Here is a 24,947-nt window from a genome sequence, read left to right as displayed (position 1 = left end):
TGGGGTGACACTGTGCCCTGGCAGGCAGGCACTTAAACACACAGGTGTGAAGGAAACTGACTGCTATTATTTAACACAGTCAAAAAAGTGTTGTTTTTTTTAAATCTACACTACTGTTACACCAGATATGAGTTGCACTGGGGTGACAATGTGCCCTGGCAGGCAGGCACTTAAACGCACACGTGTGAAGGAAACTGACTGCTATTATTTAACACAGTCAAAAAAGTTTTTTTTTTTTAAATCTATACTACTGTTACACCAGATATGAGTTGCACTGGGGTGACACTGTGCCCTGGCAGGCACTGAAACGCACACGTGTGAAGGAAACTGACTGCTATTATTTAACACAGTCAAAAAAGTGTTGTTTTTTTTAAATGTACACTACTGTTACACCAGATATGAGTTGCACTGGGGTGACACTGTGCCCTGGCAGGCAGGCACTTAAACACACACGTGTGAAGGAAACTGACTGCTTTTATTTAACACAGTCAAAAAAGTGTTTTTTTTTTAAATCTACACTACTGTTACACCAGATATGAGTGGTGGCACTGAGCAAGTGGGCACAGTATACGCTGTGAGTCTGACACACACGCTGGCAGGCAGACAACTGCAATTAGATTACACAGGAAAAAAAAAAAAGCAGCCCTAAAAAGGGCTTTTTGGGGTGCTGTCCTTACAGCAGAGATAAGATGAGTCCTTCAGGACTGTAGTGGACACTGAATACACTAGCCTAGCTATAGATTTCCCTACTAAATCAGCAGCAGCTACACTGTCCCTCCTCTCACTAACAATGCAGCTTCCAAATGAATCTAAAATGGATGCTGTCTAGGAGGTAGGAGGGTCTGCTGCTGATTGGCTGGAATGTGCCTGCTGACTGTGAGGTACAGGGTCAAAGTATTACTCAATGATGATGAATAGGGGGCAGATCGAACATCGCATATGTTCGCCCGCCGTGGCAAAAGCGAACATGCTATGTTCGCCGGGAACTATTCGCCGATTAGTTGTCAGGTGGTGCTGTGAGTACAAAATGGTAATTATACCATCTGGTGACTGGGTTTATTTTTTGCATCAGTATCATACAACTGTTCTGTTCTATATAATTTGTTTCTTCTAATTTATTTCAAATTACTTGATATACCTACTGCATAGTCTTAAATGTATGGAAAATTGTTCCTTTGTGTTTATTTTTGTATTTAAAATAACAAATTTTAACATTTAAACCATCTTCTAGGACATGCCCATAACAATGGTCTGAGTCTACGGGTAAAGCAGACCTGCTAATGTTATTTATTTTATGAATTGAAATGCTAATTATTGCTGGGTGTTTAATATGCACAAGCAGTTATGGGAGATTCACTGGGAGATTAATCAGTGCTATTGTATCATGTTTGCATAGCTTTTCTACAGAGAAAATGTTTGTTATTCATATTATCAGTATAGGTAGGGATAAAATAGGCAACAGTAGCTATTTCAAACAACAAAGAATGGTAAAGAAGCTGTATGCAAACAATTAATTACACTCAGGCAGATAAAATGGACCACTGGAAACAAATTAAAGGGATAGCCTATAGATGTTTTGTTTAAAAATATAGATAATACCTTTATTACTCATTCCCCAGTTTTGCATAACCAACACTGTTATATTAATACATTTTTTACCTCTGTGATTACCTTGTATCTAAGCCTCTGCAGACTGCCCCCTTTTCTCAACGCTATTTACCAACTTGCATTTTTAGCCAGTCAGTGCTGACTCCTAGTTAACTCCATTGGAGTAAGCACAATGTTATCTAATATGGTACACATGAACTAGCACTATCTAACTGTGAAAAACTGTAAAATTCACTGAGATAAGAGGCGACCTTCAAGGGCTTAGAAATTAGCATATGAGCCTACCTAGGTTTAGCTTTCAACAAAGAATACCAAGAAAAAAAAGGAAATTTGATGATAAAAGTAAATTGGAAAGTTGTTTAAAATTGCATGCCCTATCTGACTCATTAAAGTTTTATTTTGACTTTACTGGTCCTTTAAAGGGGAGAACATTATAGAGTACAATTTCCCTTTTAAGCTTTTTAATCTCCTCTATTTCTGCCTATTTTTTCAGATACAGCTCTGTGTCATACACCTGGCTACAGACAATGATATTCACTATTGAAGAGATAAATGCTAATACAGCTCTACTCCCCAATATCTCTCTGGGTTTCCAATTATTTGACACATGTTTCTCCATTTCACGCTCTCTGTGGGGAACACTTTGGACATTGTCGGGAACAGACAAACCTATCCTTAATTACCAGTGTCACAAAAAAGTGCCTCTAGTGCTATTTGCGGATATCATATCATTAACATCTATTGCAATTGCAACTTTATTAAGCGTCTACAGATACCCCCAGGTAAAAGCCATGCTGGATAAGTAGCTGTTAAAGGAACAGTAGAGATTTTAATATTAAATATTAAGTTATGCGTAATAAAACAACTTTGCGGTATACTTTCATTATTTATTTAGCTCTGAAAATGTTAGATTTTGTCATTCTCGAAGCTGGAAATGTACCCTGCTGCCTTTCCAATGTATGTGTATATGTATTTATATGTGTGTATATATGTATTTATATGTGTGTATATATGTATTTATATGTGTGTATATATGTATTTATATGTGTGTATATATGTATTTATATGTGTGTATATATGTATTTATATGTGTGTATATATGTATTTATATGTGTGTATATATGTATTTATATGTGTGTATATATGTATTTATATGTGTGTATATATGTATTTATATGTGTGTATATATGTATTTATATGTGTGTATATATGTATTTATATGTGTGTATATATGTATTTATATGTGTGTATATATGTATTTATATGTGTGTATATATGTATTTATATGTGTGTATATATGTATTTATATGTGTGTATATATGTATTTATATGTGTGTATATATGTATTTATATGTGTGTATATATGTATTTATATGTGTGTATATATGTATTTATATGTGTGTATATATGTATTTATATGTGTGTATATATGTATTTATATGTGTGTATATATGTATTTATATGTGTGTATATATGTATTTATATGTGTGTATATATGTATTTACAGACATATATACACACATAAACACATTAATACTTATATACACATATATATTTACAGTACATATACATAAGTGCATTGGAGCCCTTTGCAGTTAAAGGGACAGACTGCTCCTGAATTTTTATTTTTTAAAAAGATAGATAATCTTTTTATTACCCATTCTCAGCTTTGCATAACCAACACAGTTATATTTATACACTTTTTTTTCCTCTGTGATTACCTTGTATCTAAGCCTCTGCAGACTGCCCCCTTGTTTCAGTTCTTTTGACAGATTTGCATTTTAGGCAATCAGTGCTGAACCCTTTTAACTCCACAGGCCTGAGCACAATGTTATCTATATGGCACAGATGAACTAACACCCTCTAGCTGTGAAAACTGTCAAATGCATTCAGATAAGAGGTGGCCTTCAAGGCTTAGAAATTGGCATATGAGCCTACCTAGGTTTAGCTTTCAACAAAGAATACCAAGAGAACAAAACAAACTTGATGATAAAAGTATATTGGAAAGTTTTTTTAAAACTACATGCCCTATCTGAATCATGAAAGTTTAATTTTGACTAGACTGTCCCTTTAAGTAACTGAAAACATGGAATATTACATTTATGCAATATTCTTATTTAATAAATAGTTTTACTGTGTATGTACTGTAAATATTTCACATTCCTATGTTCTTCACATAGGGGAATATGTTCTAATTATTTTTAAATAGAAATTCATATATATATATATATATATATATATATATATATATATATGTATATATCTATAATCATATTTATATATATATATATACTGTATATTTATATATACATATATATATATATATATATATACACTTTACCATAAAACCATTATATATATATATATATATTATTTATATATATATATATATATATATATATATATATATAAAATGTTATTTATGAATAAATAGTGCATATTCTTCTATGCAAAGAACATTGAAATGTGAACTATTAATTTTTCATGTTGGGTTAGCGCACTTGGTTAAATGTGATCAGTTTTGTGCGCAAATAAGGGTGTTAATTTTTTCCCACTTTTCCCACTCCATGGAAGTCTATGGGGGAATATGTTAATCCGGTCATGTTATTCGAAGTTTAGCTTTTTGCTTGTGTCGGGTTAGTGCTTGTGCGAAAACATTTTACTTTTTACTTGCTTTTTACTCAATTTGCGCAAAAAGCTTACTTTTAGCAAAGTTAACACGTGAGCGAGAGTGCTAAATAGAACGCCACTTGTAATCTAGCCCAAAATGTTTAAATATGTATTTAATTTTTTCTATAATGAAGTTTCATTATTTTTATTGCATTTTCTATAATTTCATTTGATATGAATCACAATCAACATTTAGCGTAGTCATTTTAAATGGCTTGTGGCTGAGATAGAGTAATGAATGATAGAACTGAAAGTAAACATGGGTCAATATACTTTAAAAAATTTTGAAGATTGAAATAAAATCAATGCATATTTATAAATATATTTATTCTATTTTCTCCACAGAAAGATGCTAGGCATATTCACATTTCTCTTCTCAATCTCACGTTTTACTTTATTTTATTTCTTTCCTCTCCAGATTAGTTTCACGTCTTCTTTAGCCTCTCTGAACAATCGATTCTTGTATCCTTCCTTTTTCCGCACTACTAGTAGTGATGACAACCAGGCCAAGGCCTTGGCCCAACTAGTGTCTTACATGGGCTGGAAATGGGTTGGTTTGTTGTCTCTTGAAGAAGAATATGGAATCTTGGGTTCCCAAGTCCTTAAACAAGAACTTCAGATATTAGGTGTATGCATTGCTTACCATGAGACTTTTGGACCAAGGTCTTCTTTCATAAAGATGCAGTATATCACTGATATAGTCATTCAGTCATCAGCAAAAGTGGTTATAGTCTTCTCTAGGGATCCAGTCACCAATCCACTAGTAGAGTTATTGGTACAGAAAGGAGTGACAGATCGAATTTGGGTGGCTTGTGATGGATGGTCAAACTCTGTCATTCTCTCTATTTCAAAGTTTAGTCAAACAATGAAAGGTACTATTGGTTTGACATTGCATGAAGTGGATATGCCAGGGTTAAAGGAGTTTTTACTTGCCATACGTCCATTCAATGTTCTTCCAGATGACATCTTTATAAAGAAAATGTGGGAGATTGTCCAGGGCTGTCGATGGCCTGAAGCTGAAGTGTATGCAAAAAATGAAACAGTTTGGTGCACTGGTGAAGAAAAACTGGAGAGATTCAAGGGTACTGATTATGAGTTTAATGAATATGACTTTAGTACATCCTATCTAATATACAATGCAGTATATGCAGTTGCTAATGCCCTACATGAGCTTATCTTTTGTGTGCCTGGCAAGGGACTGTCACCAGAATGTGCAGATCCGAAGACTATAAATCCATGGCAGGTGGGTCAATTTGCTCTACATAATATGTGTTCATTCAATTTTTTCATCATCTCCCAATAGTTATCCAGTTGTTACTTTTCTTTTGTTCCCTGCTTTTAGTCTTTGATTTATTCTTACAATCTTGCTTATTTTTTATCTTCATGTTTATCTCTTAAAGGGACAGTAAAGTCAAAGTTAAACTTCTATGATTCAGATAGAGCATGCGATTTTATCCAGCTTTGCAATTAAATTCTGTTATCCAATTTGCTTTGTTCTCTTCGTATTTGTTGAAAATCATACCTAGGCAGGTTCAGGAGCAGAAATGCACTACTAGGAGCTAGCTGCTGATTGGTGACTGCTCACATATGCTTCTTGTCATTGGCTCACCTGATGTGTCCAGCTAGCTCCCAGTAGTGCATTGCTGCTCCTTCAACAAAGGGTACCAAGAGACTAAAAAAATGTGATAATAGAAGTAGATTGGATAGTTGTTTAAAATTGAATGCTCTATCTTAATCATGAAAGAAACTATTTGGGTTTCATGCCGTTAAGTTGTACAGGAAGTGGCAGCTAAGTTGTACATTGTTTGGATATAACTGTAGGTACTTGAGACTTATATAATGCATCAGTAGATGATTTTGTATTAGACAATACCATTAAGATTGGAGTTGTACTACTTCTTTTTAAGGAAATCCTTTAAAATGTTCAATGGTCTTTGAGTCTCATAACAAAATAGTAAGGCCAGAGATTTATTAATGGTTGTTTATGCAGTATCCTTTTTGAAGCATGTCATAAATTAAACCAGTGCTGGTAGTGGGGGAAGGTTAGAGTTAAAGGGACAGTCAACCATAGAATTGTTATTGTTTTAAAAGATAGATAATCCCTTTATTACTCATTCCCCAGTTTTGCATAACCAACACAGTTATATTAATGTAATTTTTACCTTTGTGATTACCTTGTATCTAGGAACCTTCTTCCAGCCCCCTGATCACGGGGTCGATCCGATATAAATCGTCGCCCGCAAAAGCCGGCGACGCCAATATTTGCGTGGGTTTGGTATCACATATACGGCGTAACCTAGAAGTTACGCCCGTATATTTCTGCCGTCGCCCGCAGTTTTTTAGGCCATAGGCAGGTATACCAAACCCGCGCAGTTTGGTATCCAATATGCAGCGTAAGGACTTACGTGGCGAAAATGGAGAAAACTTACTCCATTTTCACCTCGCCACAAAAAGCAGCCGTAAGAAGCCTTACGCTGACTATTGGAGCCCCGTAACTTCCTAAACTGGCTGCTAAAATAAACCTAACACCTAACGCATGCGCAATGTCTATCTCCCTGTCAACCGCGATCTTCTAAAATAAACCTAACACCTAACGCATGCGCAATGTCTATCTCCCTGTCAACCGCGATCCACCCCCCCCCCCCCCGAAATCCCTAATAAAGTTATTACCCCCTAAACCGCCGCTCCCGGACCCCGCCGCCATCTACATAAACTAACCCCCTACTGTGAGCCCCTAAAACCGCCGCCATCTACCTTATCTATCCCCTAATTAGAACCCCTTACACCGCTGTCATCTACCTTATCTATCCCGTAATCTGACCCCTTACATCGCCGCCACCTATATAAAAATTATTAACCCCTAATTTAATCTACCTACCCCGCCGCCAGCTATGTTATCTATATTAACCCTAAGTATATTATAGTTAATATAGTTATTACATTATATATATTAACTATATTAACCCTAATTATATTAGGGTTAATATAGTTAATATAGTTACTATAGTATTTATATTAACTATATTAACTCTATCTAACCCTAACACCCCTAACTAAATTTATATTAAATTAATCTAATTCATTTATAAACTAAAATATTCCTATTTAAATCTAAATACTTACCTATAAAATAAACCCTAAGATAGCTACAATATAATTAATAATTACATTGTAGCTATGTTAGGGTTAATATTTATTTTACAGGTAAATTGTTAATTATTTTAACTAGGTATAATAGCTATTAAATAGTTATTACCTATTTAATAGCTACCTAGTTAAAATAATTACCCAATTACCTGTAAAATAAATCCTAACCTAAGTTACAAATACACCTACACTATCAATAAATTTAATAAACTACAAACATCTATCTAAAAATACAATTAAATTAACTAAACTAAATTACAAAAAAAAACAAACACTAAATTACAAAAAATAAAAAAAAGATTACAAGATTTTTAAGCTAATTACACCTATTCTAAGCCCCCTAATAAAATAATAAACCCCCAAAATAAAAAAAATTCCCTGCCCTATTCTAAATTAAACAAATTTCAAAGCTCTTTACCTTACCAGCCCTTAAAAGGGCCTTTTGTGGGGCATGCCCCAAAGAATTCAGCTCTTTTGCATACAACAAATACAATCCCCCCCCCCCCATTACAACCCACCACCCACATACCCCTATTCTAAAACCACCCAAACCCCCCTTAAAAAAGCCTAACACTACCCCCCTGAAGATCTCCCTACCTTGTCTTCATCACACCGGGCCGAACTCCTGATCCGATCCGGGCGATGTCTTCCTCCAAGCGGCAAAGAAGAATTCTTCCTCCGGCGATGTCTTCCTCCAAGCGGCAAAGAAGAATTCTTCCTCCGGCGACGTCTTCCTCCAAGCGGCAGCAAAGTCTTCATTCTTCCGGCGGCATCTTCAATCTTCTTTCTTCGCTCCGCCGCCGCGGAGCATCCATCCAGGCCGACGACTGAACGACGAATGAGGTACCTTTAAATGACGTCATCCAAGATGGCGTCCGCCGAATTCCGATTGGCTGATAGGATTCTATCAGCCAATCGGAATTAAGTTAAAAAAATCTGATTGGCTGATTGAATCAGCCAATCAGATTCAAGTTCAATCCGATTGGCTGATCCAATCAGCCAATCAGATTGAGCTCGCATTCTATTGGCTGTTCCGATCAGCCAATAGAATGCGAGCTCAATCTGATTGGCTGATTGGATCAGCCAATCGGATTGAACTTGAATCTGATTGGCTGATTCAATCAGCCAATCAGATTTTTTTAACTTAATTCCGATTGGCTGATAGAATCCTATCAGCCAATCGGAATTCGGTGGACGCCATCTTGGATGACGTCATTTAAAGGTACCTCATTCGTCGTTCAGTCGTCGGCCTGGATGGATGCTCTGCGGCGGCGGAGCGAAGAAAGAAGATTGAAGATGCCGCCGGAAGAATGAAGACTTTGCTGCCGCTTGGAGGAAGACGTCGCCAGAGGAAGAATTCTTCTTTGCCGCTTGGAGGAAGACATCGCCGGAGGAAGAATTCTTCTTTGCCGCTTGGAGGAAGACATCGCCCGGATCGGATCAGGAGTTCGGCCCGGTGTGGTGAAGACAAGGTAGGGAGATCTTCAGGGGGGTAGTGTTAGGCTTTTTTAAGGGGGGTTTGGGTGGTTTTAGAATAGGGGTATGTGGGTGGTGGGTTGTAATGGGGGGGGGATTGTATTTGTTGTATGCAAAAGAGCTGAATTCTTTGGGGCATGCCCCACAAAAGGCCCTTTTAAGGGCTGGTAAGGTAAAGAGCTTTGAAATTTGTTTAATTTAGAATAGGGCAGGGATTTTTTTTTATTTTGGGGGTTTATTATTTTATTAGGGGGCTTAGAATAGGTGTAATTAGCTTAAAAATCTTGTAATCTTTTTTTTATTTTTTGTAATTTAGTGTTTGTTTTTTTTTGTAATTTAGTTTAGTTAATTTAATTGTATTTTTAGATAGATGTTTGTAGTTTATTAAATTTATTTATAGTGTAGGTGTATTTGTAACTTAGGTTAGGATTTATTTTACAGGTAATTGGGTAATTATTTTAACTAGGTAGCTATTAAATAGGTAATAACTATTTAATAGCTATTATACCTAGTTAAAATAATTAACAATTTACCTGTAAAATAAATATTAACCCTAACATAGCTACAATGTAATTATTAATTATATTGTAGCTATCTTAGGGTTTATTTTATAGGTAAGTATTTAGATTTAAATAGGAATATTTTAGTTTATAAATGAATTAGATTAATTTAATATAAATTTAGTTAGGGGTGTTAGGGTTAGATAGAGTTAATATAGTTAATATAAATACTATAGTAACTATATTAACTATATTAACCCTAATATAATTAGGGTTAATATAGTTAATATATATAATGTAATACCTATATTAACTATAATATACTTAGGGTTAATATAGATAACATAGCTGGCGGCGGGGTAGGTAGATTAAATTAGGGGTTAATCATTTTAATAGAGATGGCGGCGGTGTAAGGGGCTTACATTAGGGGTTAATAATTTTAATATAGATGGCGGCGGTGTTAGGGGCTCACTTTAGGGGGTTATAGATATAATATAGCTGGCGGCGGGGTACGGGAGCGGCGGTTTAGGGGTTAATAACTTTATTAGGTTGCGGCGGGGTACGGGAGCGATGGTTTAGGGGTTAATAGCTTTTTTATTGTTAGGATAGTGAGGGGGGATAGCGGATAGAGGGTTAGACGTGTCGGGCTATGTTAGGGAGGCGTGTTAGACAGTGCGGGTGTTTTAGACTTTAGTCAGGTTTTATAGGCGCCGGCAGTTTCTAATGTGGCGCAAGTCACTGGCGACGCCAGAAATTTGTACTTGCGCAGATTTCTGGACATCGCTGGTTTGTGAGACTTACGGCACGTTAGCATCTGACGGCGACTTATATGGGATAGCTCGAGTTGCGAGCTGAAACTGCGGGCGACGCCGGTTCCCTCGCTTGCGCCGCAAACTGCGATCTATATCGGATCGCGCCCCACATGGCTGTGACTGTTTTATTATCTATTGTCTTAAATTTAGCATTGTATTGTGCTAGATCTTAAATAACTTTCTGTGCATGAACACAGTGTTATCTATATAGCCCACGTGTACTTTCTGTCTCTTTGTGTTGAAAAGAGATTTAAAAAGCATGTGATAAGAGGCAGCCCTCAAAGGCTTAGAAATTAGCATATTAGCCTACCTATGTTTAGTTTCAACTAAGAATACCAAGAGAAAAAAGCAAATTTGATGATAAAAGTAAATTGGAAAGTTGATTAAAATTAAAAGTCCTATCTGAATAATGAAAGTTTAATTTATACTTGACTGTCCCTTTAACACTTAGATGTCAAAGAGAGGTTACAATGTACTGCAAATTCAATATTACAAAATTAATAATGAACTTCATTCTTGCAATCATAGGGGAAGCAATTATTAGATATTAGTGAAAATAATTTAAAGGGATACTAAACCCAATTTTTTTCTTTCTTGATTCAGATTGAGCATGCAATTTTAAGCAACTTTCTAATTTACTCATACTATCAATTTTTCTTCATTCTCTTGTTATGTTTATTTAAAAAGCAGGAATTTACAGCTTTGGAGACAGCCCATTTCAGGTTCAGAACCCTGGATAGTGCTTGCTTATTGGTGGCTACATTCAGCAAACCAATAAGCAGGCATGACCCAAGTTTTGAACCAAAAATAGGCCGGCTCTTAAAGGGACATTATACACTCATTTTTTCTTTGCATAAATGTCTTGTAGATGATCTATTTATAAAGCCCATAAAGTTTTTTTTTAAATAAATGTATAGTTTTGCTTATTTTTAAATATCATTGCTCTGATTTTCAGACTCCTAACCAAGCCCCAAAGTTTTATGCCCCAAAGTTTTACTGTCAGCTACCTTCTCCAGCTTGCTCCTGTTTGTGTAAAGGGTCTTTTCATATGCAAAAGAAGGGGGAGGGGGGGAGGGTCTTATTTGCCACTTGCAGTGGGCTTTCCGTCTACCTTTTCAACAGAGCCAAACTGACAGCTTCTAAGTAAGTTTTTAAACCATTTTATACTGGATTTTTATATCAGTATCAGTGCATCTTATTCTTTATAGTAGTGTCTATTACATGCAGTTATATGAAAATTAGTGTATACTGTCCCTTTAAGATTTACATTCCTGCTTTTTAAATAAACATTACAAGAGAATGAAGAAAAATTGATAGTAGGAGTAAATTAGAAAGTTGCTTAAAATTGCATGCTCTATCTGAATCAAGAAAAAAAATGGTTTTAGTGTCCCTTTAAGACTTCTTTAGAGAAAGACCTTGAGAGAAATGCAACAACAACAACAAAAAACACTTAAAGGCAAATACATCTAATAAACAAAGTAACATAACAATATAAAACAATATTAAAACATTGATATTATTAACAAAAAGAACAATGCTGGTGACTGCCTGTTTACCTAGTAAAGATACACCTGTTTATAAAGCTTTTAAACGCATAGTTAAAGGAACATCAAACCGTTGAGATTGTTATATAAAATATTTAATTGTGTGTAGTGTAGTATCTATCTCTTCTGCTGAGGTCAATAAGGAATAAATATAAAACAGGAAATAAAAGAGTGTGCAAGCAAGATTGTGAATATTATATGATTGTTAAAGTAACTAACAGGTTTTCCACACAGTCTTGGTTGCACACTCTCTTTTCTTGTGTATTTTACATTTTTATATAGTTGTCCTCAGAAGAAGAGACAGAAAAGGGAAAAAAAGCTTCCAACATGGTGATGCCCATTACTTTATTGTATATAAACTACAGTATTTTATAAAAAAAACAAAAAACTTTATAGTTATATCTTCAACATGTAAACAAATAATATAATTGAAAAAAAAATATCTTCATATTATTTTCAGGCTATTTTTTGCGTTAAAGGGACAGTCTACTTGATTTTTTTTTATTGCTTAAAAAGATAGATAACACATTTATTACCCATTTTCCAGCTTTCCATAAGCAATATTGTTATACTAATATACTTTATAGCCTCTAAGTTTGCCTGTTTCTAAGCCACTACAGATCGGACCTTATCTCTGTGGGTTTTTTTTATATCACACAACAGCTAGTTTAAGTGTGCATATAGATAACATTGTGCTCACTCCCATGGAGACTGATAATGGTTATGCAAGAACCAGTACTGATTAGTCAAAATGCAAGATTTTAAAAAGCACTTTGATGAGGGGAAGTCTGCATGGGTTTAGATACATATATTAATATAACAGTGTTGGTTATGCAAAACTGCGGAGTAGTAATAAAGAGATTATCTATCTTTTTAAACAATAACAAAATTCCAAATAGACTGTCCCTAGCATTTATTTACTGTTTAATATCCCTTTAAAGCCAACTCCAGACCACAAGGTACTACTGAAAATGGTTATTAAGGTTATGGCATATTGTATTTTCTGGTATTTAATGCTCTCTGTATAATTGAAATATTATTTTCGGTATTATCTTTAATACGACAACATCATTAATGTATGTGCTAAAGTGTTTATAAACCACAAAGTGCAGTGTACAGTCTATACTTCCTTATCTGTACATCTAGATGGGGTGTTGGTTTAAGGAAAAATTACCAAAGATGGTCTTTAAGAGTATAAAATAGAATTACATGAGATTGACCTCTTGAGGATTTTATCATTTTTAGGGAAATGTACATTAACAAGTTAGTACTCCTCCAGGAACGCACAACATAACACTGAAGCCATAAAACAATACAAAACACCAAAGAGGTTGATATTTGCACTGTAAATAAGTCCCCAAAAACAAGACCAGTTAAAAAGAGATTTCCCGGACTCCTCAAAAAGGACTACATACAAGTAAACACACATTAAAAACAATGTAACACAAAAACACACATAACAAAAACATTTGTTACAAAATAAATCATTTGCACATAATTTGCACACAGATAATTTTTAATGTGTGTTTTTATAATATATGATACATTAAATTATTTTTAAATTGATATTATATTGCCGTTTGGTTATCACCAATTTAGCCACTTTGTGTAGCGCAGACAGTTCCTTCTCTCTGATTAGAGAGTACTTGTATGTATAGTCATAAGACAGTAACACTATCCGATTTCATTGTTCAGTAACAAGGACTGCTATACTGTTATTGTAAATATAGAAAAAGCATTAAAGGGACACTCAGGTCAAATGAAATTTTAATGATTCAGATAGAGCAACAATTTTAAACAACTTTCCAATTTACTTTCATAAAAAAAATGTGCATAGTCTTTTTATATTTAAACTTTTTGAGTCAACAGCTCCTACTGAGCATGTGCAAGAATTCAAAGAATATATGTGATTGGCTGGTGTCACATGGTACAGACATATACATAACTTTGAAATTTGTTAGAAAAAATCTACTACTTAATTGGAGTTTAGACTAAGTGCTATGGCACCGTCTTGTTATCATGCATTTGTTGATTTGTTGATTTTGCAAATCTACTGTATTTTCTGGTCATTTAAGTGCCAAAGAATATATACACAAGCTTCCTGATTTTAAAGATATCCTAACCAGATGCCACATAAATATCTGTAGCATAGAAAAAGAGGTAGTGCTCTCACAGCAAAAGTGTGGTCCTATATAAAACTCTAAGAAAAATGAATTAAAACCATATTTTATATAACACAAATATAATAATCATACAAAAAAAATAAGATATAAAAAATAAGATATAAAAAAATATACAAAATATGGGCATTTATGTTGAAAAGGTTGTTGCACTTTCCACTAAAAAATCGTCTAGTTAGGTAGTCCAGAAAAATATGTGATCCAAAGATAGTAAAAAAGTAAAAACCAAAAATAGAAAAAATGTCTAATTATGTAGCAAAAGAGTGTGTCCTGAGTAATTCAATTGATCCCAAACAAATAAAACAAATAGAAATCACATAAAAAAAAATATTTAAAGATAAAATCCTTATTAAAGATGTGTGAAAAAGATCTCCTTATCTATATCCAAGATTGAATAAAAAAAAACGCATTCACCTAGGGGAAAACAAAAAATACATAGTGTAATATAGTCAGTGATAAATTGTCCCCATGCCCATTAAATGAGATCAAGATGAAGATGATGGGAACCTGAGCTGCAAAAAATGTTGTCTGTGTACGTGTTTCAGCCTTAAACAAGGCGTTGCTCAACACTTGAGTCTTAGCGCACATGAAAAAAGTTATTTTAAGGACCGTTATAGAAATATTACATATAAAAATAAAAAAATGAATAATAATTTTTAAAAATTATTATAGATAATGTATATAATTCTAAATAATCAATTTAATATATATAATACTTTTTAATAATCATTATTTAATATTTCAGTAACGAGCCTTAAAATTGTTTTCATGTGCGCTAACCTGACACTGTGTTAGACCTAAAGCATGAAACCCGAATCGTGTTACGCATATTTTACATTCCTATGTACTTCATATAGAATTTTTTTTATTTATTATTATCAAATACATATATATACTTTTTACTTTTAACTGTTAATAAGTGTGCTACCCAACACGTGCACAAAGCTTACTTCTAGTGAACTTTACGCTTGAGTGGGAGTAGTAAATAGTGCGCCACTTGTAATCTAGCCCAGAATTGCCAATGCACCACAAAACCAGGGATAGGTAAGGTGTCCGTACATGGACACTGGTGTTCGTACACGGACACTGGTGTCCATTAACCGCCCCTTGCAGTGTCCGCCGCCCGTTTTGGGGTGGGGAGGGACTCAGGATTAATAGAATCCTCCTTGACCCAATCGGCGCAGGGTTGGGGCAGCGCCCACGTAAGGAAGCCACTACATAGCAGGAAAATGACTCCGAGTGAGACGAGAGAGGGACAATTCAAGAAGCAAGCTGCCATCGCACTGTGTTTCTTTATATGCAAATGTAAAGAATACAAAAACAGTACACTTCATAAGGCAGCGATCTGAGATCTAGTGCTGATTATAAGGAAGCCATAGTGGTAATTTTAGCTTGTGTCCTGTTTTTGCACATCTCTAGTTTACCTCTGTTATAAATGTATTACAATTTTAATTTCTTCAGTTGAAGACAATAGCTATTCTGATATCCCAGACTGTCATGATATATAAATACTCAATAATATTTTGTCATTTTGGCTATGCACATTTTAATTTAAAATGCATAATCTTTATAAATTCAGGAGAATAGCTAAGCAAATAATAATCTGATTTGTAGAAAAAAAATAATAATGGAAAACTACTATACATTTTTAAAAAATGTTGTTTCATGTTTTTATCACATACAAGTTACAGTTCTGTCTGTTTTTTTATTTATTTATTTTTTTTCTCTCTGAAAGATTAGATTTTTAACTATTAATAATAATGACATTTAAGAAACTTGTGGGGTTTCACAAACTAACAGGTCACAAAGAGGCCAGCATTCTATGACACTTTCATTTTTGTTACTGTATTCTTTATGCCCTAAAGCCAGCAAAATGGTGATATTTCCTTTTAACCTTTCTTGCACCACACACAATATAATATATGATCCAGTTAGATTGATGGAAATTTTGTTTTCATTAAAGCGACACTAAACCCTTTTTTTTTTCTTTCATGATTCAGATAGAGTATGCTATTTCTTTCATGTAATTAGCAAGAGTCCATGAGCTAGTGACGTATGGGATATACATTCCTACCAGGAGGGGCAAAGTTTCCCAAACCTTAAAATGCCTATAAATACACCCCTCACCACACCCACAATTCAGTTTTACAAACTTTGCCTCCCATGGAGGTGGTGAAGTAAGTTTGTGCTAGATTCTACGTTGATATGCGCTTTGCAGCAGGCTGAAGCCCGGTTTTCCTCTCAGAGTGTAGTGAATGTCAGAGGGATGTGAAGAGAGTATTGCCTATTTGAATACAATGGTCTTCCTCTAGGGGATCTATTTCATAGGTTCTCTGTTATCGGTCGTAGAGATTTCTTCTCCTACCTCCCTTTTCAGATCGACAATATACTCTTATATACCATTACCTCTACTGATTCTCGTTTCAGAACTGGTTTGGCTATCTACTATATGTAGATGAGTGTCTTAGGGTAAGTAAGTCTTATTTTATTTATGACACTCTAAGCTATGGTTGGGCACTTTCTATGTAAAGTTCTAAGTATATGTGTTTAAACTTATATTTGCCATGATTCAGGATAATCAGTATTCCTTCATTTAGACTGTCAGTTTCATTATTTGGGATAATGCATATGAATAAATAATTTTTTCTTACCTTAAAAATTTTCAATTGACTTTTTTCCCTGCGGGCTGTTAGGCTCGCGGGGGCAGAAAATGCTTCAATTTATTGCGTCATTCTTGGCGCAAACTTTTTTGGCGCAAAATTTTGTCATTTCCGGCGCCATAGTTGACGCCGGAAGTTTGTTTTTGTTTGCGTAATTTTTTTGACGTATGTGTGTTACAGACGTTTTTTTGCGCCAAAAAATGTCGACGTCAGAGGATGTGGCGTCATACTTGGCGCCAAAAAAATATGGGCGTTGTACTTGGCGCCAATAATATGGGCGTCATACTTAGCGCCAAAAAATGTGGGCGTCATACTGGTCTCCACCTTTTTTCACATTATTTAAGTCTCACTTTTTTGTTGCTTCTGGTTCTAGAGGCTTGTTTATTTTGCATCTTTTCCCATTCCTGAAACTGTCATAAGATAAATTTTGCTTTATATGTTGTTTTTTTCTATTACATATTGCAAGATGTCACAACCTGACCCTGGATCAGAATCTACTTCTGGAAAGATGCTGCCTGATGCTGGTTCTACCAAAGTTAAGTGCATTTGTTGTAAACTTTTGGTAACTGTTCCTCCGGCTGTAGTTTGTGTTAGTTGTCATGATAAGCTTTCTAACGCAGATAGTGTCTCCATTAGTAACAATCCTTTACCTGTTGTTTTTCCTTCAACATCTAATGTTCAGGATGTCCCTGTTAATGTAAAAGAATTTGTTTCTAATTCTATTAGGAAGGCTCTGTCTGTTATTCCTCCTTCCAGTAAACGTAAAAGGTCTTTTAAAACTTCTCATATTTCAGATGAATTTTTAAGTGACCGCCATCATTCTGACTTATCTGTTTCGAGGATCTTTCTGGTTCAGAAGATTCTGCTTCAGATATTGACACTGATAAATCTTCATATTTATTTAAGATGGAGTTTATTCGTTCTTTACTTAAAGAAGTGTTGATTGCATTAGATATGGAGGAGTCTAGTCCTCTTGATACTAAATCTACTAACAGGGCCGCCACTAGAAATTTTGGGGCCCCTGACTTAACCATTGATCAGGGCCTCCCCCCCTGTTTTGACATGTGCAATTTTTGACCAAGTGACTAAAACGTATATGCACTTTATTCTTAAGTGTCTATTTAAACTTGGAAATGTTGTAAAGGTAGTAACATACACTGAAACACACACACACACTCACACATAAGGATTCACATATAGACACTCTAGCAAACACGCAAAGAAACTCTGACACAGACACCCAAACAGACACTTAGCACTTGTTTACATTGACCTGACACGTAATGAGGTAAACTACAGTTTTGTAAATAAAGGAGATTTAGAAAACAAAATATGGAGTTCTGATTATCTTTTTGTAAAGGAAGATGCCAACTAAATGATGACAACAGCATGCAGTGGCTAAAAGGAAGGGCCCTGAACTGCCTAAACAATAATTTAAAGGTTAAATGGTAGATTGGTGACTTCTGGAAAGGTCTCATTAGTCTCAAAGTCTGTAGAAAGATGTGAATAATCAGTAGTAAGGTCAAAATGTCCTAAAAAGGAACAGATAATGGACACACACACACACACAAACTCAAACTTGCACATACACCCAAGGAAACACCAACAGAGACAGCCTCAGAAAACACACAAAGACATACACACACACACACACACAGAGACACCCACAGAAAACATATAAAGACATACATACACACCCTCACTGAGACATCCACAGAAAACACACAAAGACATACACACACCCTCACAGAGACACCCACAGAAAATACACACCCTCACAGAGACATCCACAGAAAACACAGACATACATACACACACACACACCCTCACAGAGACATCCACAGAAAACACAGACATACACACCCACCCTCACAGAGGCATCCAGAGAAAATACACAAAGACAAACACATGCCCACCCTCACAGAGACACCCATAGAAAAAGCTCAAAGACATATGCACACACCCTCACAGACATCCACAGAAAATGCACAAAGACATACACACCCACCCTCACAGAGATACCAACAGAAAAAAATATACATTCACACTCATAGAGACACAAACCAAAGCACAAAGACATAAACATAGACACCCACAGAAACACTCACAGGAGAAAACATTTATGCACCTTGCATCCCCTAAATCAACAGTGTGTGACATGCATGATAAAACAAAATGCAGAAATTAAGAGATCCCTTTTTAAAGAATCATATTTGTAAATGTGCAAACAAAAATAATTCTGTAAATTCAAAATTGTACATTAATGATCTGGGTAGATGGCTAGATGAAGAAAAGTACTTTTAAAAGGTTGACATGTGTTTGTTTGATATTTTCCCCATTTTCCCCAACCAAGAGCACCACTTCAAATATAGTGTACAAATGTTCCCATCTGTCAGCTGTACTTGTGGATTTTGAAAATGCTGTACTCTATATGGTCTTGGTGGAACCATAAGCTGTGGTACTCATACCATTAGATCTGGTTAAATGCAGGATTTAAGCTTGTTGGTATGCATTTCAAAATTAAGTCAGCTGTAGAGTAAACTGAACAGTTTTAAGTTAACCTGTCTCATTTCCAACACTGAGCAATCTTAGTCTGAGAGTATAACATGTTATGCAGATGTAAAAATCTTAGATAAAATGCCTCCTTGTATCTGGAAAGTCCTTGCATAAAGGGGCAGCAAACTGGAATGTAATATATATCATTTGTGTATTGAGGAGGAAACATTTCTGCATGGTTTTAAATATAGAATTTCACAGCATTGTCAAATAATCATAAATACACTGCTGCTAAAAAAATGTGTTTATATGGACCCCTGGCCCCACCATACAACTACTACCACACTGAAGTTACAATCTTAAATTGCACAAAGAAATAAAAAACATTTGCTAAGTAATTCCTACCTCCTCTGCAAATGAAAGTGATCAGGCACACACTCTACAAAGTGCCAAGTCTGTCTCACACTGTGCATAGTGGTTTAGTGCACACTCAGAAATCCTCTCAAATGCTAATACTTTACTCCTTGTAATAACATTTCCTATGCTCAATTAGCACTCTGCTGTAGTACCCACTGGTGGCTGCCAAAATGTAGTTCTTGCCTCATGGGGCCCCCCTAGCCCATTGGGCCCCTGACAGAAGTCACCCCCTGATGGCGGCCCTGTCTACTAAGCATTTAAATTCAGTTTTTAAACCTCATGTAGTTATTCCAGAAGTTTTTCCAGTTCCTGATACTATTTCAGAAGTAATTTCTAGGGAATGGAATAGTCTGAGTACTTCATTTACTCCTTCTCCAAGGTTTAAGAAATTGTACCCTGTGCCATCTGATAGATTAGAATTTTGGGACAAAATCCCTAAAGTTGATGGGGCTATCTCTACTCTTGCTAAACGTACTACTATTCCTACGGCGGATAGTACTTCCTTTAAGGATCCTTTAGATAGGAAGCTTGAATCCTTTCTAAGGAGAGCTTATTTATGTTCAGGTAACCTTCTTAGACCTGATATTTCTTTGGCTGATGTTGCTGCAGCTTCCACTTTCTGGTTGGAGGCTTTAGCGCAACAAGTGTCAGACCATAATGCTTATAGCATTGTTAAACTTCTTCAACATGCTAATAACTTTATTTGTGATGCCATTTTTGATATCATTAGAATTGATGTCAGGTATATGTATTTAGCTATTTTAGCTAGAAGAGCTTTATGTCTTAAATCTTGCAATGCAGATATGACTTCTAAGTCAACTTTGCTTTCTCTTTCTTTCCAAGGTAATAAATTATTTGGTTCACAGTTGGATTCTATAATTTCAACTGTTACTGGGGGGAAAGGAACCTTTTTGCCTCAGGACAAAAAAATCTAAAGGTAAATATAGGGCTACTAATCATTTTCGTTCCTTTCGTCAGAATAAGGAACAAAAGCCTGACCCTTCCCCTAAAGGAACGGTTTCCGTTTGGAAACCTTCTCCAGTCTGGAATAAATCCAAGCCTTTTAGAAAGTCAAAACCAGCTCCCAAATCCGCATGAAGGTGCGGCCCTCATTCAAGCACAGCTGGTAGGGGGCAGGTTACGATTTTTCAAAGATATTTGGATCAATTCGATTCACAGTCTTTGGATTCAATAGGTTTCAAGGTAATAGGTTTCAAGGTAAGGCCGCCTGTGAGAAGATTTTTTCTCTCACGCATTCCAGTAAATCCAGTGAAAGCTCAGGCGTTTCTGAAATGTGTTTCAGACCTAGAGTTGGATGGGATAATTGTGCCAGTTCCAGCTCTGGAACGGGGTCTGGGGTTTTACTCAAATCTATTCATTGTACCAAAGAAGGAGAATTCCTTCAGACCAGTTCTGGATCTAAAAATATTGAATCATTATGTAAGGATACCAACATTCAAAATGGTGACTATAAGGACTATTCTGCCTTTTGTTCAGCAAGGGCATTATATGTCTACAATAGACTTACAGGATGCATATCTTCATATTCCAATTCATCAAGATCACTATCAGTTCCTGAGATTCTCTTTTCTAGACAAGCATTACCAGTTTGTTGCCCTTCCGTTTGGCCTAGCAACAGCTCCAAGGATCTTTTCAAAGGTTCTGGGTGCCCTTCTCTCTGTAATCAGAGAACAGGGTATTGCGGTATTTCCTTATTTGGACGATATCTTGGTACTTGCACAGTCTTTACATTCTGCAGAATCTCATACGAATCAACTTGTGTTGTTTCTTCAAAGACATGGTTGGAGGATCAATTTACCAAAGAGTTCCTTGATTCCTCAGACAAAGGTAACCTTTTTGGGTTTTCAAATAGATTCAGTGTCCATGACTTTGTCTCTAACAGAGAAGAGACGTCTGAAGTTGGTTTCAGCTTGTCGATCGCAAAGGGGATCGCGTTCGATGCAGCAGTCTCCTAGGTCTCATGACTGCTGCATCGGACGCGATCCCCTTTGCTCGCTTTCACATGAGACCTCTCCAGCTTTGTATGCTGAACCAGTGGTGCAGAGATTATACAAAGATATCACAATTAATATCCTTAAATCCCAATGTTCGATCTTCTCTGACTTGGTGGTTGAATCACCATCGTCTAATTCAAGGGGCCTCTTTTGTTCGTCCGACCTGGACTGTGATCTCTACAGATGAGAGTCTTTCAGGTTGGGGAGCTGTATGGGGATCTCTGACAGCGCAGGGGGTTTGGGAATTTCAGGAGGCGAAATTACCAATCAACATTTTGGAACTCTGTGCGATTTTCAGAGCTCTTCAGTTCTGGCCTCTTCTGAAGAAAGAATCGTTTATTTGTTTTCAGATAGACAATGTCACAACCGTGGCGTATGTCAATCATCAAGGTGGGACTCACAGTCCTCAGGCTATGAAAGAAGTATCTCGGATACTTGTATGGGCGGAATCCAGCTCCTGTCTAATCTCTGCGGTTCACATCCCAGGTGTAGACAATTGGGAAGCGGATTATCTCAGTCGCCAGACGTTACATCCGGGCGAATGGTCTCTTCATCCAGAGGTATTTCTTCAGATTGTTCAAATCTGGGGACTTCCAGAAATAGATCTGATGGCCTCTTATCTAAACAAGAAACTTCCCAGGTATCTGTCCAGATCCAGGGATCCTCAGGCGGAAGCAGTGGGCGCGTTGTCGCTTCCTTGGAATTATCAACCTGCTTATATCTTTCCGCCTCTAGTTCTTATTCCAAAAGTGATTTCCAAAATTCTAATGGAACGTTCGTTTGTATTGCTGGTGGCTCCAGCATGGCCTCACAGGTTTTGGTATCCGGATCTCGTTCAGATGGCAAGTTGCCAACCTTGGACACTTCCGTTAAGGCCAGACCTTCTATCTCAAGGCCCATTTTTCCATCAGGATCTCAAATCATTAAATTTGAAGGTATGGAGATTGAACGCTTGATTCTTAGTCATAGAGGTTTCTCTGACTCAGTGATTAATACTATGATACAGGCTCGTAAATCTGTGTCTAGAAAGATTTATTACCGAGTCTGGAAGACTTACATTTCTTGGTGTTCTTCTCATAAATTCTTTTGGCATTCTTTTAGAATTCCTAGAATTTTACAGTTTCTTCAGGATGGTTTGGATAAGGTTTTGTCTGCAAGCTCTTTGAAAGGTCAAATCTCTGCTCTTTCTGTTCTTTTTCACAGAAAGATTGCTAATCATCCTGATATTCTTTGTTTTGTACAGGATTTGGTTTGAATCAAGCCTGTCATTAAGTCAATCTCTCCTCCTTGGAGTCTTAATTTGGTTCTGAGGGCTTTACAGGCTCCTCCGTTTGAACCTATGCATTCTCTGGATATTAAATTACTTTCTTGGAAAGTGTTGTTCCTTTTAGCCATCTCTTCTGCTAGAAGAGTTTCTGAGTTATCTGCTCTTGCTTGTGAAATCTCCTTTTCTGATTTTTCATGAGGATAAGGCAGTGTTGCGGACTTCATTTAAATTTTTACCTAAGGTTGTGAATTCTAACAACATTAGTAGAGAAATTGTTGTCCCTTCATTGTGTCCTAATCCTAAGAATTCTCTGGAGAGATCTTTACATTCTTTGGATGTAGTAAGAGCTTTGAAATATTATGTTGAAGCTACTCAAGGTTTTAGAAAGACTTCTAGTCTATTTGTTATCTTTTCTGGTTCCAGGAAAGGTCAGAAGGCTTCTGCCATTTCTTTGGCATCTTGGTTAAAATCTTTGATTCATCATGCTTATGTAGAGTCGGGTAAGTCCCCGCCTCAAAGGATTACAGCTCATTCTACTAGGTCAGTTTCTACTTTCTGGGCTTTTAGGAATGAAGCTTCTGTTGATCAAATTTGCAAAGTGGCAACTTGGTCTTCTTTTCATACTTTTACTAAATTCTACCATTTTGATGTTTTCTCTTCTTCAGAAGCAGTTTTTGGTAGAAAAGTACTTCAGGCAGCTGTTTCAGTTTGATTTTGCTACTTATTATTTCATTTTTTTTATTTGGGTTGTGGATTATTTTTTCAGCGGAATTGGCTGTCTTTATTTTATCCCTCCCTCTCTAGTGACTCTTGCGTGGAAGTTCCACATCTTGGGTATCTGCTATCCCATACGTCACTAGCTCATGGACTCTTGCTAATTACATGAAAGAAAACATAATTTATGTAAGAACTTACCTGATAAATTAATTTCTTTCATATTAGCAAGAGTCCATGAGGCCCACCCTCAATTCCTTATTTTTTGATGCTTTCGCTCCTTTCTTATCACCCCACTTCTTGGCTATTCGTTAAACTGAATTGTGGGTGTGGTGAGGGGTGTATTTGTAGGCATTTTGAGGTTTGGGAAACTTTGCCCCTCCTGGTAGGAATGCATATCCCATACGTCACTAGCTCATGGACTCTTGCTAATATGAAAGAAATTAATTTATCAGGTAAGTTCTTACATAAATTATGTTTTTAAGCAACTTTCTAATTTATTCCTATTATCAATTTATCTTAGTTCTCTTGGTATCTTTATTTGAAAAAGCAGGAATGTAGGCTTAGTAGCCGGCCCATTTTTGGTAGAGCTTGCTGATTGGTAGCTAAATGTAGACCTTGGTGTCCTTCACTAAGATCTGTACTTTGGAAAATGTCCCCCACAGCTTGGGTCCAAGCCTATCCCTGCACAAAACTAGCCTACCATGTTATTTTGGTTCCTTTAAATCTGTTCTCAGTGGATTGGTATTTTGTAGATTGTTCACTACTTGAAGAAAGTGAACTTCACAAACAAGATGGGAGAACAGATGTACTTCAACCAATATGGGACAACACCAACTGACTATGATGTCGTGAACTGGCAAAGACAAGACGATGGCGCCATTAAGTTTGTGAATGTTGGACGTTACAATGGGCGAAATCCAAAAGGGAATGAATTAAACATCAATTTGAGTGCCATCCAGTGGAAAACAGGTGTAGAGGTAAAAACGTAATGATCAATTAAATAAATGATTACATGTATATGTACAGTATATATACTTATATTTTCTAGGACTGGGAGGTCTAGGTTGAGTAAGGGAGACATTTGGCAGAGTTGCAGGTTTTCTTTGGGTGGTGCAATGATCATCAGGGACAGAGTTGTGGGTGTTCTATGAGAGAAGACCCAAAAACCCCATGTCTGTGATTGGGGTGAAAAAAAAGCCACTTTGAAAAGTTTTCAGGCAAGTGCTACAAATATTTTTCAAGAACAATATTTGACATTCTTTACTCTCTTATTAAAGGGATAGACTAGTCAAAATTAAGATTTCATGATTCAGATAGAGCATGCAATTTAAGCCACTTTCCAATTTACTCCTATTATCACATTTTCTTCGTTCTCTTAATATCTTTATTTAAAAAAGCAAAAATTTAAGATTGGAAGCTCACCCATTTTTGGTTCAGT

The 24,947-nt window shown here is 36.0% G+C and overlaps 1 protein-coding gene across 1 annotated transcript in view; it reads left to right on the top strand.

Moving 5' to 3' along the window:
* Window positions 1-24,947, top strand: part of LOC128664680 (extracellular calcium-sensing receptor-like) — an 82,271-nt gene that overhangs the window by 13,575 nt on the left and 43,749 nt on the right. The window contains exons 2-3 of the mRNA XM_053719489.1: window positions 4,697-5,521; window positions 24,262-24,486. Of these exons, the coding sequence (XP_053575464.1) occupies window positions 4,697-5,521; window positions 24,262-24,486 (1,050 nt within the window). The remainder of the gene's footprint in view (window positions 1-4,696; window positions 5,522-24,261; window positions 24,487-24,947) is intronic.

The sequence above is a fragment of the Bombina bombina genome, chromosome 6 (genome assembly GCF_027579735.1).
Source record: "Bombina bombina isolate aBomBom1 chromosome 6, aBomBom1.pri, whole genome shotgun sequence".
Lineage (NCBI taxonomy): Eukaryota > Metazoa > Chordata > Amphibia > Anura > Bombinatoridae > Bombina > Bombina bombina.
The sequence above is the reverse complement of the archived record's forward strand: the minus strand, read 5'-3'. Positions and strand labels throughout refer to the sequence as shown.